This window comes from Hippopotamus amphibius, chromosome 13 (assembly GCF_030028045.1).
Source record: "Hippopotamus amphibius kiboko isolate mHipAmp2 chromosome 13, mHipAmp2.hap2, whole genome shotgun sequence".
Classification (NCBI taxonomy): domain Eukaryota; kingdom Metazoa; phylum Chordata; class Mammalia; order Artiodactyla; family Hippopotamidae; genus Hippopotamus; species Hippopotamus amphibius.
The window spans coordinates 88123243-88142322 of NC_080198.1; the positions used below are offsets into that span (position 1 = coordinate 88123243).

Below are 19080 nucleotides of genomic sequence, written 5' to 3' on the forward strand. Positions count from 1 at the left end.
GCACATAGTGGCTCATCATAAATGTTATCCAGCTGGTTGCCCTGACAGGCAATATAAATTCCATGTCTCCAAATTTCAGCTCATCCTTCTAACCCAAGCCGCCCCCCTCTTGCACCACATCTCAGCACATACTGCACCTGTATCCCCTTCGTTGCTCGAACTAGAAATGTGAGTCATCCTTGACAACCCTATTTCCCTTAACCCCCAAGGCATCAAGCCCGGCTGATTCTACCCCTGACAGTTTCTTGGAACTCGTTTACTCTGCTCTTAACCCACTGCCATTACCCTAGTCCAAGCCACCATCTCCCAGGATAGGCTATTACAAGAGCCTCCAAACTGGCCTTTTCCCTGCCAATCTTACCCCCTCCAGAGCATTCCCACTCAACCCTCAGCAGACGATTTCATTAAGACCTAAGAAGGGATTGTCAGCATGCTCCAAACTCTCAACTGTTTCTACTTGCTTTGTGAATTCATTCCTCACCACGTCTTTGAAGACCTCATAATAAAGTCCTCACCCACTTCACTGGTTGTATCTCAAGCCATCACCCCTCATACTCTGCCCTTAAGGATATGGTCTTCTTCCTTTCAAAACCTCAAACAGCCCAACCTCTCTTTCACTGCAGCGCTCTGCAGCGTCTTCACCTGCTTGGCAGTTTCTTCACGTGGCCAATGGTCCACGTCTTACATAAGGGCTTTCCTTGACCATTATTTTCTAAAATAGATCCTTTTTGTGTTTCACTCTTTTAGTTACTCATATTAACACTTGGTATTGTTTGTAATCTTACTGAATATTTCTTTCTTTTCTGTCTCTTCCATTAGAACATCGCCTTTGTGAGGATTAAGATCTCGTCTGCTCTTTCCGTTACCCTATATCCTACCCCTCAGCACAGTGCCTGGTACTCAATAAATATCTCTCGAGCAGCCAAATACCTCCATTCCTTCAGTGCTTACATGCGAGGTACTGCGCTAATAAGCTGTTTGCCTTCATGATCTCATTCAATCCTCACAAGGGTTCTATGTGACATCACTCCCATTTTAAAGACGAGGAGACTCAAGCTCAAAGAAAGGAAGCCTCTTACCTAAGGTTACATACCAAGTCTACGGCAGAGCCAGGTTTGAAATCAAAGCCCAGACTCTTAACCACAATCTTTTACTGCCTCCCTAATTAACAGGGGGAAAAAATCTAATCCTTTAGTGCAATACATACAGTCTAGCCCTATCTACCCACTCAGCCTCAACACTCATTGCCTCTAGGAATACTGAGCTCTTCTGGTTCCCTGAACATGGTGCTCCCTCTAAACTTCAGTGCCTTTGCATGTGGTTTCCTCTGGCTGAAGCTTCCTCCTGTCCTGCATTTTTTAGGGAAACAAGGTTTCCATGGTATTTTCTCAGAGAGAGGTCCCCTTGTGAGACATCTGATATCATCTGAAGAATAGCTAATTACGTGATGTTAAGTTACTGCCCTTTTTCCTTCCTTCCATCACATTTCACTCTCTTCCTTATCCCAGAGAGGCTGCTGACAGTTGCTTGCTTTTACAACTCACCCACACAGGTCCTCCCATCAGGAGCCAGCTGCAGGCCAGGAGAGGGGCACTGGCACCGAATCTGTCCTTTGACAACATCACAGCCATACTGACAGTTTGCCATGGAGCACGTCAGGGCACCTGGAAAGACAGTCACTGTCTGACTCAGAGAGGCAGAGAGCTTACTCTGTACCTGAAATAACTGTTTTCTACTTGTCCTGCAATCTCAACCATGAAGATGAAAAGGGCTTAGTTCTCCAACAGCCTAAAGAAAGTCAAAAATAGGAGGAACACAAAGAGCTTCTTCCCTCAGGGATAATTAAGAAGTGAACCAGCTCTGTTAATCTGGGGAAGACCTTTAATGCATTTGAAGAATTAAAAGACAAATGTAAAACTTTAGCTCACAGAGATTATCTCCAGTGGCCAAGGAAACTGGAGAATTGAGATATTTTTCCAGATTACTCATGTTAAGCACTGGTCTTAACTAAGGCATCCAAGCAACTGTCTCAACCACCAGTTAAATTTCTCCAGGTACAGCAGATTTCCCACTGAGTTGTACAATGTTAAGAGGATTCTAGCATCATCGCCAGAGTTAATAAACATGAACTCACCTCACTGCAAAAAGTTCCATGCTAAATATGCAATGATAAATAAAATTAGCTAACCTTTTTATTTTATAGAATGCAACCCAGTTAGAGAGAGAGAACCGATGATTGAAAATTAACTAATTTAACTGACAGTTCAGTAAAACTAAAGTCATCAATTATTGGATATCATATAATCACAACCTCAATTCAATGTTCAGTCTGAAGAGAATTTCAGGCCATTGTCCATTTTATAAACACATCGAAAGGGTAGTAGGAACCACCATCCATTTCTTTCTTATAAAGACACACATGAAATCTACTTTTATGTTATTATAATCATTTATTTTTTCATTTGAAGTAGGCTTTTTTTATGAAAAGAGATATAACTTAGTCTTCAGACTGCTATGAAGAAATGCAAAAATAAAGTGAGGAGGTCCTTAAGGATGGTTCATACTCAATCACCAGGCTGGATGGATTCTCTACCAGCAAAGAGTTCAGTGTCCACCCCTACTGAGAGCACAAGAGTCCACAAATGGTCACCAGTGTTCTTTTTCTACATGGAATAGTTCTACACCCAGATAGAAGACAAGGGGACATGTGCTAGGAAAAACGTTAGAAAATACATTCGTTTTGTGATTATTGTTCTAGAGACCATTTCCAAATCAATTTAACATTGGTACCCATGGTAAACAAATGCTAAACATCCACAATGGGCCACTCTTATTTTGATTTTCCATTCCTTAGGCACACATACAAACACACACTCACATCCTGCTTAGGAGGAGGGCGAGGAGGCCACTTTCACACACTCCCAGAGCCCAGCATGAAGTCAAGCCCAAAGCACTTATGAAGCAGTTAAGATTCTTGACATACTTGAGCAGGACCCATCCGGCATCAGCATGTATCCGTTGAGACAGTAGCACTTGTAGCTGCCGTAAGTGTTCATGCACCTGTGCTTGCAGGGTCTCGGCTTCAGGCCACATTCGTTTAGATCTGAAAAGAACGGGGTTGAAGCAGAAAGATGACAAAACCTCAACACTAATGCAAACCACTGGAAATGCTTCTCTATGCTGATGAATGAAGGAGAAAAGTCAGTCAAGCTATAGTCACCAGCCATTTACATAAGAGATAGAGCTTGTTCACAATGTCATCATTTTAATGCTGGTTACACTGGGGGCGACCAGGAGTCTCCTATCAGAGGTGACCGAAAGCCTCACAACAATGGAAGGCCATATGAATTTCTAGAGTTTAAATAATATACTACATATGATCTCTGTTTGCAAAGGACAGTTGGGAAGAGTCTCCCCACAGACACGTGGCTTTTCATTCCTAGAAAGAGCAGAGTACAAACCATCGCGTGTTTGTGTGTATGCCTAAGGAATGGAAAATCAATATCCTCACAATATCTGGGTTATACTACTAGGTTCACTCCTGACAATGTGATCTTCCTATTTCAATTTCTTCCTGTCTCTGTTTAAAGAAGATACTGTGTGAGCCTACCTTAGTTTACAGAAAGTATATGGATTTTTAACATTAGACTGCTTTGACCTTCCCAAAGAAAAGCTCTTTTTGCAGAGGATAGAAGCTCATTGAATTCGAGTGATCATTATTGAGGTTCCTCTTGTTCAATCTTAGTGTCTATACTGATCTCAGATTAAAGAAGAAACTTCAGTCTCCTACCTTAGTAAAGCATTTGAGTCACAAAATAAACTAAAAAAAAAGACCCTCCAACATATTTTCATTCATTCTGCAGTTAGCAAGGGCATATAGAAATACTAATGGGCAATACATAATAGACTATCATTATGTATTTTAGGTTTATTAGTTTAAATATTAACACAAAGTGAGTTAATAAACGTCACATGAGAATTTTCCAACCCAAGGTGAACACTACCTCAAGTGAAAATAAAACTCATAATGACACATACACACTGAAACAGTACTGTCCAAAATATAGACTTCATGAAGAAGAAATATGACATGTGTATTTTGTCTGGAATGCCAGCATAAACATCCGATTTGCATAATTTAATTATCTTTTAATCCATATCGTCAAATCAGAAATATGGATATATATAGTTGCAAGTTGTTTTCAAATCTAACCAAATTTAAATCTGACCTGCTTACTTATTAAAAATATACACATTAATATATATACTTAATGTGACCACTAAGTTACATTGTTTTATTTTAAACCACCTAATAATTATTCCATCTAAAAATTTTTTTTCATATTTTACTAATTTGCCAACCTGGTCTTTTTTCTACCCTTAACACAACTGTAAGCAGATTCCCAGCTGCGTGAAGCCTGGGGAGGTTACATAAATAAACCACATACCTTCATCATCTCCTATGCTTTCTTTAATTTTAAACTTCATATTCCCTTGCCCAGTCATGTCATGGGTATTCAAAACAGAATCATATTTTTAAAAGTTTTTAAGAAAATCTCTAAGAAGGTGCTTTCTAAATTATACTATCAAAAAAATTTTGATTGTTCTGTTAAAATGAAGTAAAATGTTTAAATCAAGGAGAAAAGGCAGAGAAAAATTCACTTCACTTCTCATATTCTTTTACCTTGTATTTCAATATTTATTAAAAATTAGAGTCAGGGAATCTTTCCTCATGTTCTAAGTGCAATTAATTATCATGCCTAATATGTCCCTGAAGATTCACACCTGGCTTTGATAAATCCCTGGTTGATATTATAGTAAATAGTATTTAAGTCTGAATACATTGTTAGACAAAGGCTTTGTGTTTTACATATTCTTCTGTACTAAGCAGAAATATAATAGAATAGTACAACAAAATAATAGAGTAAGACTGAATTGTATCCCTTAAGGTAGGATACTGATGGATATAAAATGTGTCGATTAAGAACCCTTAGGTTTATTCTTCATGAACCTCAGAAACTGATGGGAACTGGTTAGATATTTATAGCTCCAGGAAGCTCATATATGAGGCATATTTATGCTGATGGAAATTTCTTCAGACACTATGGCCATAAACTAAAGCTGAGGCAGCCCCAGTCTTGGCCGATCAAGGGCCCCTGAGGATGGCTGTGAGAGTCTTTATGTTCCAGACTGCAGTTGCTGGTGGTCTTCAATCCAAATTTATCTTTCCGTTCCCATAAGAAAAAGCACTTTGGGGTTAAGAATCATGAAACTGAAAGGAAATGAAAAATCGATGAGATGTCATAATTCCAATAAAAAAGACCCAGACCAACCTGAGAATCACCTATGAAATAATATGGAAAAAAGGAAATAAACAAGCAGTAGTCTGTGGGCAAATGTGGAGATGCTTGTTGGCTATTTTACTATTAATACATTGACACAAGTATCCAAAACAGGCTGAAAGCAATTTGAGAAAGCTGTGCTCCAACAGCTGGTGACAGGCTGAATGACACTCCCTGAGAGCTGGCTGCTGTTGAAGTCCCCAGCAACTGCTACCATTGCCCCATCGGCCACACGCATGTGGCTCCTAAAAAGTTCCCACTGACCCTTACAAAACCACTGCAGAAATGATGAAATAGGATTCCATAATTATCCACAATTATCAACATTTACCAAATATCAGAACTTTGCTAAAGCAGGAAGCCTCTAAAGATTAAAAGCATCTGGTGTCCTGGTGATGCACTTCTTTTTCCTCAATATTCTTCAGGGTTTCTAGTCTATGATTAGTATACTTTATTTTCTTATTGACCAAAGGCCTTGTAAAATTGAGCTAATACTCGCTGTTTCCGAAATCTCTTGGATTATAGACCTAGTAAGAGTTTTATTACTATCAAATTAAGTCAGAAATTCAAAAATGACACTTTCAGTGTATAGTAAATGCTCCTATAATAACAAGCAGAATATAAAGAACAAGAAAATTCCCCTTCATTGCACTTTCTCAAATCGATCTTAAAAGTTGATATAAGAACCTAGGAAAGAAAACTTCAGTGTCTTAATTTCAAATTTACTTAAATCTTGCTCTTTCTCTACAAGTTTGTAACGTAATATACATTATAAGGGAAATCTATGATTAAAAAATTAATGAATTCTACCATGTACCTATCTTATCACATCAAAGACAGAACTTTACAATTAAACCACTTATATTCAAACGCTTAAATTGTTATATATACAACTCTTAAAGAGCATCTATTACAGTCAGGAGTATATTTAAGCAAGTTGGTGAATTCAGGAGCTTGGGTTGGGGGAGAAAGGGAAGGAGCTGGTTGAGAACAAAAACGCAAGCTGCGTAGCATAATAATTACACTTCAGGAAGAAAAAAGAATCGGAAATTTTATTGGCATGCAGACACTGCAAAGTAGCTTGAAAATCTGCAAGAGATTAACTGAGTTAAGATAACCCAATGGATTTTTAAGGAAAATAATCTTTCATTCATTTAATGTAATTTGGACCTTTTTTTCCTTTGAGGCTTAACCTGTGCGATGTCTCAGACATCTAAGCTTTTCCATTTTATGACTCCAGTGGAGGTCACAGGCAAACGGATCTCAATATGTCAACTGCCATAACTTTTACTCTTTAAATTTTCAATGATTCTGAAATTCATCCCATTGCCCTGGTCTCTTGATCCAAATGCACCAAGTTCCCTATGTGCAGAGACAGTAATTAATAATTTAAATGAGTTTAATTCAGTCATTCTAAGTTCCTAAATCTATGAATGAGGAATAACATCTTTTAGAAATACTGTAAAATCATACTGCCACATGATTTTTTTTACAAAACTTTCCAGCCTAATGAAGATGTTAATATTTTTGGTGTTTCTATTCTCTCACCAGCCCTATAGGTAAAGAGAGAAGGAATTATTCTCCTGTTACTAATTGGTTTGCTAAGACTTGCTCACAGTCATTGAGCTGCTTAACTGCTGTGCTGGAACCAGAACTCAGGCTTTCTAATGCCACAAAATGTTCACCAAAAGAAGGAAGCTAATGTATGGTTCGATTTCCAGGGGACCTAAAAACTCTACACCCCAAATGTGGTGGTGGAGAAGAGGACCCGAGGAGCACTTCTAAAATCTACTTAGCAAAAGTCATCAGAACCCAATCTCAGGTGCTCTGGAATTCCTGACTTACCCTACAACAGAAAACGCAAGTTATTTTATCTGATTTTTTAGAAAACGTTTTGAAACCCAGAAAAGAAGAAAAGCAACGGATACTTGAGGCAGGGAGAGAACAGCGGAGGCTCCAGGCTTTGGCGAGCACAGAGCATCGGCACCAGGTGACAACTCCTGCAGCTTGCTTCACATGCTTAGGATGTGGGGGACTGGGCATTCCTGGGGCAAGTCTTCAGAACACTGACAAGAAGTGACAACACTGCAGGAAGCCGTGCAGGTGGGAGGAGCAGACCACCTGAGATAATGCACGCTCACCCCTTGAAGGCAAACTCGTGGCTTGATGATCCGGGGGTTGTAAAAGAGGCTGTTCACTGCCTTGGTCAAGAGGAGTTGGGTAGACGTGTTCATCTTCACACCAGGAAGAAGGTAATAAGAATCAGCTTTGAACTGATGTCATTTTTAGCCCTAAAAATCTTTATAAGTATATATTAAACAATTACATAAAGTTGGTGGGGTTCAAAAAGAATGCGTTAGATACTTTAGCTTCTAGTTCTTCTGGTTTCTCTTTTTTAATTTTCATTTCGTTCCTTAAAATTTATCACTGCCATCTTGCATCCCAAGCACACACAAACATTGTAAGTTCACATCCATATTCCTCATATCAATTTTTTAAGCACTAAAAATGAGATCGTCATTTTTAAAAAGATGATTTTAGTCATCAACAAAGACAGAAAATGTAAAAAAAAAAACAGATTGTATAAAGATTGATTATAATCGCCCAGCTCTGTTTAGGTACACTTAGGTCTTAAATGACCAACTTAAAATCTTTTCCTGTATTATTATGTTGTACAATAGTTTAAACACTCCAGAATTATGCATAAATTTATGATTTGCATAAAGATCTCATTTAAATAAATAACATGATAGATCATGGGTGTTTCAATTCAAGTGTAAGAACTTATGTCACATTTAGGTCATATTTAATTGGAATATATATAAGACACCCTGCCCAAACACGGATAGCATTGAGATCTCTGGGGCTGGAGGAAAAAAAAAGAATATACATAAGAAGCTTTTTGCAAAAAATGGTAACTGTGGCCATTATTAGCTTACCAAATATTATAAGATGGGTGAGACCCAAAGTAGAGTCAAAAAGGCAATCACATCCTGTTTTAAGACTATCATATTATTAACAGCCAGTTAAGCTTACAAATTAAATGAACACTGGTTTCAGGGACTGAAACCACACATTGTTCAGAAAATAAGGCCTTAATAAACTACCTTAATATTAGGGTTAAAGCACTTCGACTGTTGTACTGAGGAAAGCAATCAACTGAGACTTAACTAGCTCACCAAAGTTTACTGTCTGGTTCTGTGCTACAAGATACCGATTCTTTTCTCCGGATAAGGGATTCGACATATGAAACATAAAGCATGTCAAAACATTAATAACTGATATTTATAAATTGTTTCTTCTGAAATTATTATAAAGCACACTGTAAATTCAAAAGATATCTTTCATTCCTGAAAATATGCAATACGATACATTACATGCCCCAACTTATTCTCTAATGGGAAAGTTATGAAAAAGATGATTATAATAGTAACCTTTTTTGGCTGAGGAGAAAGGGGATTTGTATGAGTACAGAGACTCAAGGAGGAGGGGAATCTTCATGAATAAAATTACCAGAGAAAGCAAAGTGGAAAAAAGCACATCTTGCCCAAGTTCAGGTTAGAATTTCATCTACTGTGAAAGGCACCTTGTGCCTTATAGAATATGGCCAGTCCAAGCCCATGATCTGATAAGCGATCTGGTTACGGCAAATCCAGAGAATGACTCAGAGGGAAGCACAAGCCACCACCCGCAGATTCACACTAATCTCTAAACAAGGCTGCTAAACTAAGCCAGTTCCGAAGTGGGCCTGCCCTGCTATTCCTGCTGCTCCCCAGGCAGCTCCGAAAGCACTCATTAAGTGTCTGCCATCCACTCAAGCTGTTCACTCAGCCAAGCAAGTTTCCAGGAGGTGACTTCCTAAAGCACACAGCTCGCAACTTAATTTTTAGTGGATATAATTTTTGCCTTCTACCAAAACCCACTTTTTTTTCCCCAAAACCCACTTTTAATCAAATGTTAATTTCCATTCTGTGGAAATTAACTATTTCAAGTGTATCTCTTCTTAATATTTCTCTCCTCAAAAAAAAAGAAACCAAGGTCTTCCCTGGTGCTCCAGTGGTTAAGACTCCGTGCTTCCACTGCAAGGGAAAGGGCACAGGTTTGATCCCTCATCAGGGAACTAAGATCCTCCATGCCTTCCGGCCCGGCCAAAACATAAAAAAACAAAAAGAAACCCAAAACAGGGACTTCCTAGGTCGCACAGTGGTTAAGAATCCACCTGCCAATGCAGGGGACATGGGTTCGATCCCCACTCCAGGAAGATCCCAGTAAAAAAAAAAAAAGAAAAGAAAAGAAAAAAGAAATAAAAAAAGAAAAGAAAGAAACCCAAAACAACCCCCCACCTCGCAAATAACCTGTGCTTAAAAAAAGAAAAGAAAAAAGAAAACTATTTGATTTCCCATATTCTCTGAGGTATGTTTTCCATTTTATTAAAATACATGGTCTGGATTAAAAATAGTCTAAGTTAATTTGTTATGTAGCAGATATAGACAATTTGCTCTAATAACATTTCTGGGGGTCTCTGGACAGCTCTCCCACTTACCCGGCTCACTCCTGGCAACCTCTCTCACCCTGACAGACGGACCAAGAGCCATTATAGGAAACAGTCACTAAGCAAATATTTAATGAGCACTTCTCATGTGCAAATCATTTTGATAAAAGTTTTCAGGAACCTAGAAATCAGAAGGACCCCACAAAGGGTTCCTGCTCTCAAAGAACATAAGCCTTCCCATCAGGAACTTGCCACAATTGCTTTTATGGTAAGGAAGGAAAAGAGAGAGATGATTAAGACATAAGTTAACTGTGGACTGGAGTTTTATATTCATGATTGAACTAGAAATTACATTTCCAGTGGCAGCAGTATTTTTGCAGGTGTCAAATCCCATTTTGCCACTAATGAAATCCGCTTCCCCCTAACTATACTTAGTTTGGGGAGGCAAGATTTCAACTCAGTATATTTCAGTTCTTCTTAAGCGAAACTGATATGTATTGCAGGGAAAAGTACATGGTAAACATGTTTCTGAAAATAAGAGCTACCCAGAGACACTAAAACTATCATGTTCCAACGATAGTTTTAGTGTGTCTGAAGCACATTAAAGTTGATGTAGCTCCTGCAAATAAATTTAAATGAATTTCTCTGCACTCTCAACAGTGGCTTCTTTCAATCATCTTTGTATACATCCCTGGCATCAGGACAATACAGTTTTATGGTGCTGACACATTAGTGAAACCTCTGATGGTTTATGTTCAGCACTTTAAAACAAGAAGCATGCTGGCACTCTAAGATGAACACTGACAACTCAATAATCAGAACTGAACGTGCTGCTACTTGAGAACTTACACTGGAGAAGAAAAATCAAGTGGGTTTTTAAACGCGTGAACTGAGATCGTAAGAACCCCACTTATTTCAAAAATACTACCCACGTATGTTAGTTAAATTCCAAGTTAAAAAAATATAAGAGATAAAAGAAGCCCTGGAAGAAATCAGTTACCAACCAAGCAGCTGATGATGAAGAACACACTTTGAGATAACGGCTCGTCGCACCGTTGGATGTCACGTGATGCTCACAGGGATTGCATCCGGTAGTTCAGGAACAATTACAGATACTTTCAAATTTCAGTGTTCCTGATTCTTGGGAAAACTATGTCTATAAATCATGAGTTTCCATGACACACTTCAAGGAATATCAGATACTGAAGAACAAGAGTATTTCAACAAGATCATTTCTGTATTAGTTGAGGTCAACTAAGCATCTAGGGGACGGTCAGACCCTACATAACTCTTTCATTTGACATTTAAAATGCTAGGGAATATTACTTTAAGGAATAAGTGAAAAGTTTTACTCTTTTGTCTTTGCATCTTTCTAGTGAAATCTAACCCTATCTTTACTTCTGTTGTTTTTTTTTTTTTAAACACCTAATGGCAGGAAGTCTTTGGTTGAAATTAATTAAAAAGACAAGTCTTGTCAGCCTTGTAATGCAGCATGAGTCAGAAGATCACACTTCCAATGATGTTTTCTTCATCCAAAAATACATTGGTAGAAAGAACATGAGTTATACAATCGCTCTAAGTTGACACAGTAGATCTTTTACCAAATAATTGTGTAAACTTGGAAAAGACACTGAACATCCCTGATGTCTCTTCAAGTGAAAAATGAAATATTATTTATAGCTTAATTATAATAAATAACACTCTACCTCCTAATGCGATTGTAGTGATGCAAATAGGTAATATATATAAAGAACCTGAGCACTGTGATGGCTAAATAAAGATTTGCTTTTATAAGTAACTGACACCAATTAAAAATAACTTGTGAAGTTAATCAAAATCTTTATTTCTCAGAGGAACATTACAAACTGGTCAACAGTTGAAGGGAATTTAATCACAAAGATCAAAGAGCTCAGAGCTGGAAGGGACCTCAACATTTCAAGCCAAACCTCCTGCCTGACTCTGAGTATTAAAGTGTTTTCATCTATCAGAGATCCAAGGAGGCTAACAATTTACCAAAGCTTCCCAACTAGTTAGTGGAAGAACAAGAAGGAGCAGAATGTAAGGCTTCTAAAGTTACTGATGCTGCAGTTCTCTTTTTCAAAACACACTTTCATTATTAATAGTGAATGGAGGATGACATTCGCTTAATTGTCTCTGATTAAATAAATTTTAAAAGATTTACCATTATTATATTTTTATCTTTCAGCAAAATGGTATCTCATATATTTGGTGACAATAATTATAGAAAAGTCATTTGCATGAGAACTTGAATTTTCATATCAGGCAGGAGTAGAGAGGGTTTATGACTCTTTACTTGTGTCACACAGTTTCCCTACCTTGATTGCAGGTTTTCCCGGCATATCCAGGATAACACTTGCACTTGTTTGGTCCGATACATTCACCGTGTTTGCACTGTGGCTGGCACACAGCTGTGAAAAGAGGATACCATGCATTACTTCTAGGTCAGCAGCACATCAACCAAGTAGAATCTACGTCATGTACTAGGTTGATAATAAAAGAAAAAACTAAGAACTTACAACAGAGTAATAGAAATATACAAGACAACAGATTAATAGAAATATACAAGATCACTGAATCCGGGAGCAGTAAACACTGTCTAGACTACACATTCACATACCTGTTGTAGCAGTAAACACTGTCTAGACTACACACTCACACAACTGTTGTGTGTGTGTGTGTGTGTGTGTGTATGTGTGTGTATCGCTTGGGGCTGGAAATTTTGCTAAACTTGAGGACAATGCTCAAATAGCCAAAAAAGAAGAACTGGAAAACTATGTATAAACACAACTGATGTTTGTTAATAGTTATCCCTTTAAAATAACCTGCACCCATACTTTCAAAGTCATATTCTCAAATATGCTTCAAAACAGTTCTTATTCCAAAGATATCAGTTAAATATGAACTCCAGATAAATTTCCAATTAAATAATAAAAAATTTTATTGGAAAAGGTATTTCCAAGCATAAAATGGTTCAAAAGGAATTAAAAACTAAAATAATATTTTTGGAGCTTCAATTTAAGAATACTTCTGTCATTTTGTCCTTTCTTAACCTTAAGTTGCACTGTAATTGCTCATCAAACTATAATAAACTTCCTACAGCCTATCACAGAAAATAGAAAGTTCTATTCTACATTTCTAGTCTTCCATCAACTGAGTTTGTCTTCTTTCAAGACCCCAAAATGCTGTAAATCACCACTCAAATCTTTTCACAGTCTTCAATTCCTGCCAAGATACTGGTTAGAATTTATTCTGTTTATACACTGATTCTTAGCGGGGGATCTTTGTGTTGTCTATGGGGCATTCAGCACAAATGGAGACATTTTTAATTGTCACACTGGGAAGAGGATGCTACTGGTACCTAGTGGGTAGAATACAGGGATGCTGCTAAACATCCTACAATGCTCAGATAACCCCACAAAAACAAATTATCCAGCCCAAAACATGATGGTGCCAGACTGAGTAATCTTGCTCTATACCAAATATATCAAATACGTGTATGGTGCTATACCAGATACTAAAATAGATGAAAGATCACTGGATAGTGTGGTCACTGGTCTCAAAGAGCTTACAATCGAGACACAGAGACAAAACAAGTGTGTTTTTAATTCAAGGAAACATTTGTTTATGAGCAAAACTGGCGGCACATGTGAAAGCTGTGAAGAAATCATCCCACAAGCATCTCCATAGAGAGCTGCACAGAGAGCCTCAAAGAAGAGATCTTGAGTTGCATCTCGAAGCCAGAGTAGACAGAGAAGAGAGAGGACCATCCAAGGTATGGAGAACTGTACCGCAAAACAGGCCATCATTTATTTAGAGGACACTGAGGAGGCCTGTCAAGCTAAAGAGATGGGTAAATGCTGGTGGAAGAGTAAGAGGTAGAAAATCACGGGGGAGTGGTACCAGACAATGACTTTCCCTAAATTTCAGATTGAGGATTATACACTTTACCTACAGGAAATGAACATTTCATCATTATCATCATCAGGACAATTACCTGATAAAAACAAAAACTCTGGGAACATTAGCATGGTGATGACACGTGGGATGGCCTGGAGTCTAACTGACATGCAGAAGGCATGATTTGTGCTTGGGACAGGAAGGGATGGGCTTCAGCAACCCCTGAGTGAAGAGCACGTAGGTCTTGAAGACCAAGGGGAGTGGGGTCAACAGTGAACCTGAGTCTCCAATCCCTGACACCTGCCCCTCCCATGTTAGCCCATGCTTTCCTCCATTCCAGGAGATGCTCCCATTTTCAGACAATTCTCAAACATTTCCATCAAAACACTAACACTCCTGTGAAATTGACACGTATGTTATTTTTGGTGTTTTCTACATTTCCTCACTCAAGTCTCACCAACCTTCCCCTCGCCTGGCACTGCACACACTTATCTGCCAATCTTACTTTCAGGCCTTTCCTGCCTGTATATCTGTCACCCCAACTGGACCCTGCACCTTGACTAATCCTTACTGCTGCTCTGTAGGTATTTAATGTAAAAGTTTGCAGAAAGAAAGGATGTGCAGCATGTAAAGCGTAAGTGGTAGAGAAATGCGCTGGGGAAATTCAAAACGTTGAATTTAGACGCGGCATGACATTCAACAGGAAGCAATTTGGTTCAGATCTGTGAGAAGAAGTGAACTATCTACGAAGGCCTTCCAATATTATGCTTCACTCAGTTGTATACCTGGTAGATGGTTCATATGCAGTTTAAAAAACAAGTCCCAGAAATAAGCCACCCTTTATGTAATTTCGAGGCCCAACCACCAAGAAACGCAAGTTAAAAAGAAATTTTTTTAATCTTAAAAGATGTTCTGTAAATTTTAAATTCTGTATGAATACGACCTGAACAAACCAAGTATCACAGAGGCATCCAAAATGTCATATGTAAGTAGTAAATCAACTATACTCGAATCAAATAAACTTTAAAAAAAAAAGAAAAAAAAAAAAGAAAAAGAAAGTAAACACCTCAAAACAATTAAATGCAAGTCAAGGTAATACCCTCCCCCAAATAACTGGAATTTGAAAACATCTCTAAAACACGACAAAGAAGTTTAGAACGTACCACTTAAAAGCATGAAACAAGTTTCTTTATGAAACAATTGAATATGAGGTGCCCAGGCTGTGTTGCCTTTTGACCCACTGACCAGCTTGAAGGTCATCCATTTGTATACTTCCAGGTGCTTTTCAGGAACAAAGGGCTTTATTGCCGCCCTCCCTTTCTCGTTGTTTGTTCTCAGTGGAGTGGCCTAATCTTGGGCACATCAAATGCCCTCATTCCAAGAGGCCCAGACTGTTAATGTTTCTTACATGTTTAGGGAACCAGTGTTTGCAAAAAAACGACTGTTTGCACTTCCACTCAACAGACTATTCCCTGAAGTAACCAACAACCTATATATTAGCCGACAGGTATTAAATGCAATAGGATACTCACAATGCTGATGTAACCAATTTTTTTCTCTTACAAAAAGAACACCCTTTGAAAAGTGTTGCACAAAAGACTTTCTCCTATCATCTTGCTGGCATTAGGTCTGCGATGCAATTTAATAAAACATGTACTGAACATTTAGTACATGCAGTTATTCTACTAGGCAAGTGAAGGGGATGAGGGAATCACAGAGGATGCAAAAGTTAACTGTGAAACTTTAATATATTGGCTGAAAGTTAACAAGGGCTATGATAGAGAGATGAAATGAAAGAAGGGGGGAGGGGGTAGATCATAACCATGACGTCCCTGGAAAGCTCTCCTACAGGAAACGTGACCTGAGCAACGCCTTAGAGGTAAGTGGCAGAGAAAGCTGGAATGGGAGACAAAGCCTTTTAGAATACGAGCAAAGGCTGGGGGAAGGACAATGAAGGGAATTCTCCGAGAGCACCACGGCTCTGGTTGACATACAGTGTACCGTTCTCAGAGCAGCAGATGGGAGCAAAAGACAGGCTAAGGCAGGTCACAAAAGGCATTGGTGGCAGAAACTGCTGGGTGCTTACTAATACCTATTTTTCCCTTCTTCTTTAAAATAGAATGGCTTTTTTTTTTTTTTTTTTGGAGTGGATAATGAGTTAGCAATGGAAAATTACATTCCCTATCCTCCCTGACATATTTGGGTAGCCAAGCAACTAAATTCTGGCCAATTGTATGTAAACAGAAGTTACTGGGTGGGGCTTTTGGAACTTAAAAAGCTATTTAAATAGGTGGCTGACTAGTATGCCCTCTCGTTTTCTGGCCTGGAATATAGAAGTCATGGCTAAACTACAGCAGCTACTTTGTGATCATGAGGTAAATCTTGAGAGTGGAAAAGAGACAGAGCTGGAAGTCACAGTATTAACCCTAAATGGCTATCCTAGCAATTCAGGACACTGGTCTTTGTGTTAGTGTTACTTGCAGCTGAACACAATTACAATACAGTTACAATTACAATTCCTAACTAACTACCCTTGAGCACAAGGCTGAGGAATCGACTTCATCTGTGTTTACCATCAGGCCAGCAAATGCTTTCTTTGGATACACACAGGACAGAAATGTTATGATTAAATCTTAGTAAAGAAATACAACTTGTCAAAATTATCTTATACCTATAATATCACATACTTTAGAAGTATCTGAAGAACTTCATTTCTACATCTAAAAATTAGATTAGAAAATACATATCCACCTTGAGACTAGAGGAAAATGATTCCCAACTTGTGATTAAACAGACCTACCTTTTGACAACCCACTCTACTGTAATGTGAGTTCTCAGTGGCCGGCACACACCAATTTTCACAACCTGCTGTGAATAGCAGGTCAGGAAAAAAACAAAATAAGTGGACTATTTTTAGTAGTCTCTTTTAGAATGATCTTCTCAAAACATCAAAAATAGATGAGGCACTGATTTGCAGGAAACAATGCGTCTGTTGTCGCTACACTTTAATCAGAAAAGTCAGCACTGTTTCTCTGACCTTCCCATGGATCAGAGACAAGAAGTCTGGGCCACATTTGGTCCACCGGCCACTAGCAGCCACATGTGGTTTAGCAGCTTAAGAAATAAAATTCAGGTGAGGGTCACAGGTAGTCAATGAATGACAGAGCCTTTTCCCCCCAAAATCAGATGTTGGAATTAAGGTCCAGTGGGCAAATCTCACTCAAAATTCAGTAACATTCCTGCAACACAATCTCTAAAGTGCCCTAAAAATAACCCCTAAGTCATTACTTTAACTAGAAAAAGAAACAAGTCTCAACTGGCAAAGCAAACATAGCTCTTTAATGTCACATGTTCCAAGCCTCTTCTGTTTGACCGCAATTGAAGATTTTACTCTTAAAAATTCATCCTAACTGATGTAACTGGGGTTGAGAGTTGGACAATGTTTTCTGACACTGCGCTGGACAATGTTATCAAGTAAGTTAGGGGAAAATTAAAGTCCCACATCAGTTCTATATAATATTTCTTGTGTAATCTAATCACACTTGGCAGTTGAGTGCCAACATTTGTTAAAAAAAAATAAGGACATGTTGAGTTGCCCAAGCAGGTGGTAGCTCTGGAAAGTGACAAGGGAAAAGCCAACTCAACCTCAGGGTTGTTGTAACTTGAAAATTATTTTCTTAATATAAATAAGATTGTCTTTTGAATCCTAAGAATCATTTGTAATTTTTGCAACCTACGTCATGTTGCTATTCAGACACAGAACCACTAAAAGTAGAACAAAGAACCTTGTCCTCCAGAGTCTGTAATTTAGAAACAAAGGTGACATAAAGTAAGCAAGGGCAGGGCAGAAGGATGAATGGATATAAAACTGGGAGATTCCCGATAGCTCTCATGACATCTAACAAGCTTCACAGAACTCAGATATGGACAAACTCCTTTGAAGGGAACAGGAACACACAATGAGGAATACCTTTTTCAAAGAGCAACTGACCTTGGAAGAGACAGAGTTGCTGAAAGAGGCATTAAACAAGTCATTGCTATATCAACGGGACCTGGAACGAATGGAGGCAGAATTTTTACAGGGCTCCGTTGGAAAGGACCTTGAGCTTCCCTACATCATAGGTACAACAAATCCAGAGGGAAGATTCCTACAGATTCCAGTATCTCCAGAGGAAAACAACTCTCCAGCCTTCCTAATATCCTGTACTCTAGTTGAATATCCTATTTTCAAATCTGAATTCCCTCCATAGTAAAAACTGAAATAAAAGTGCCTCTGATTGTTATCACTGTAAAATACTATTAAACAATCTCATGAATACAGAATGCAAAACCATTTTATATGACTGATTAAATTTACCCTCACAGTATCCATATAAGGCAGGAGAGAGACAGACATTATCCTCATTTTACCAGCAGACAAGCAAAAGCACAGAAAGTTAAGTGACTTGCCCGATTTCAGTAAAAATTTCTTATCCCACTTCCATGGAGAATCTGCTAATTCTGCCGGTATTCAGAAAAAGGCCAGAAACCTAGCTTTTCGAGTGATTTGGAAGAGAAGCTGTGAGATTATAGTAAAAAACACTAAACAGGAAAGGATGAGAAGCATACAGAGTATCAAAGGTAATTAAAGGCATAAATGTATTTAGGTTACATTTCCAGGAAGGAAAAGTCACAGTTAAGAATACGATCTATAATTTAAGAAAATTAAAGGAAGCCTGCCAGGATATTTCAACATAAAATAATCTCTTTACTCCACGGCTTGCTTTGACAAGAACCTAGATTCTGAATCATTAATGAAGTATAGAATTGTTATCTCTTCTGATGTATTACTACATGATTCTTTTTTTGCTCTCATATTTTAAGTAACATTATTTTTATTAAGAACTTAAACTAATCATAAACTAGTCAAATATTAAGTCAACCAACTGATTAATAATTTAGAGTATGAAGTTAAAATAAATAAGGATTTCTGCTCTATATAATGTTACTTTCCCAAGTGCCATCTGGCTACCTCATTTTATTTTTGTCTTTGGGAACATCCAATTCAAATTTCTCAAGTACCTATTTAATCTCTATTTAACTTTTAATTCCTGAAGTAAACCAAAGTGCCTGTATCTGCATCTTTGAATCTCACGCTGACTTTTATCTACCATAATTAAGCACTATCCATTTCCACTGAAGAAATCTTCTTCGGAAAAGTATGGTCATTTTCGGTGGATGTGAAATTTTAACTTTTCTTTCTGTTTTTCTTGTGGTAGAAGAGTGGAATTTAGATTAATGCCAAAAGAGACTTTAAGAACACATCAGAAAGTGTTATTATTTATCTGG

General features: G+C 38.0%; 1 protein-coding gene across 7 annotated transcripts in view; it reads right to left on the reverse strand.

Annotated features, from left to right (window-relative positions):
- Window positions 1-19080, reverse strand: part of NPNT (nephronectin) — an 80554-nt gene that overhangs the window by 31150 nt on the left and 30324 nt on the right. For 3 of the 7 annotated variants that reach the window (XM_057705153.1, XM_057705154.1, XM_057705159.1), the window contains 4 exons: window positions 12171-12263; window positions 7484-7576; window positions 2984-3103; window positions 1545-1664 (listed from right to left, as the gene is read on the reverse strand). In XM_057705153.1, the coding sequence (XP_057561136.1) occupies window positions 1545-1664; window positions 2984-3103; window positions 7484-7576; window positions 12171-12263 (426 nt within the window). The remainder of the gene's footprint in view (window positions 1-1544; window positions 1665-2983; window positions 3104-7483; window positions 7577-12170; window positions 12264-19080) is intronic. The other 4 variants (XM_057705155.1, XM_057705156.1, XM_057705157.1 and 1 more) reach the window with 2 other exon arrangements.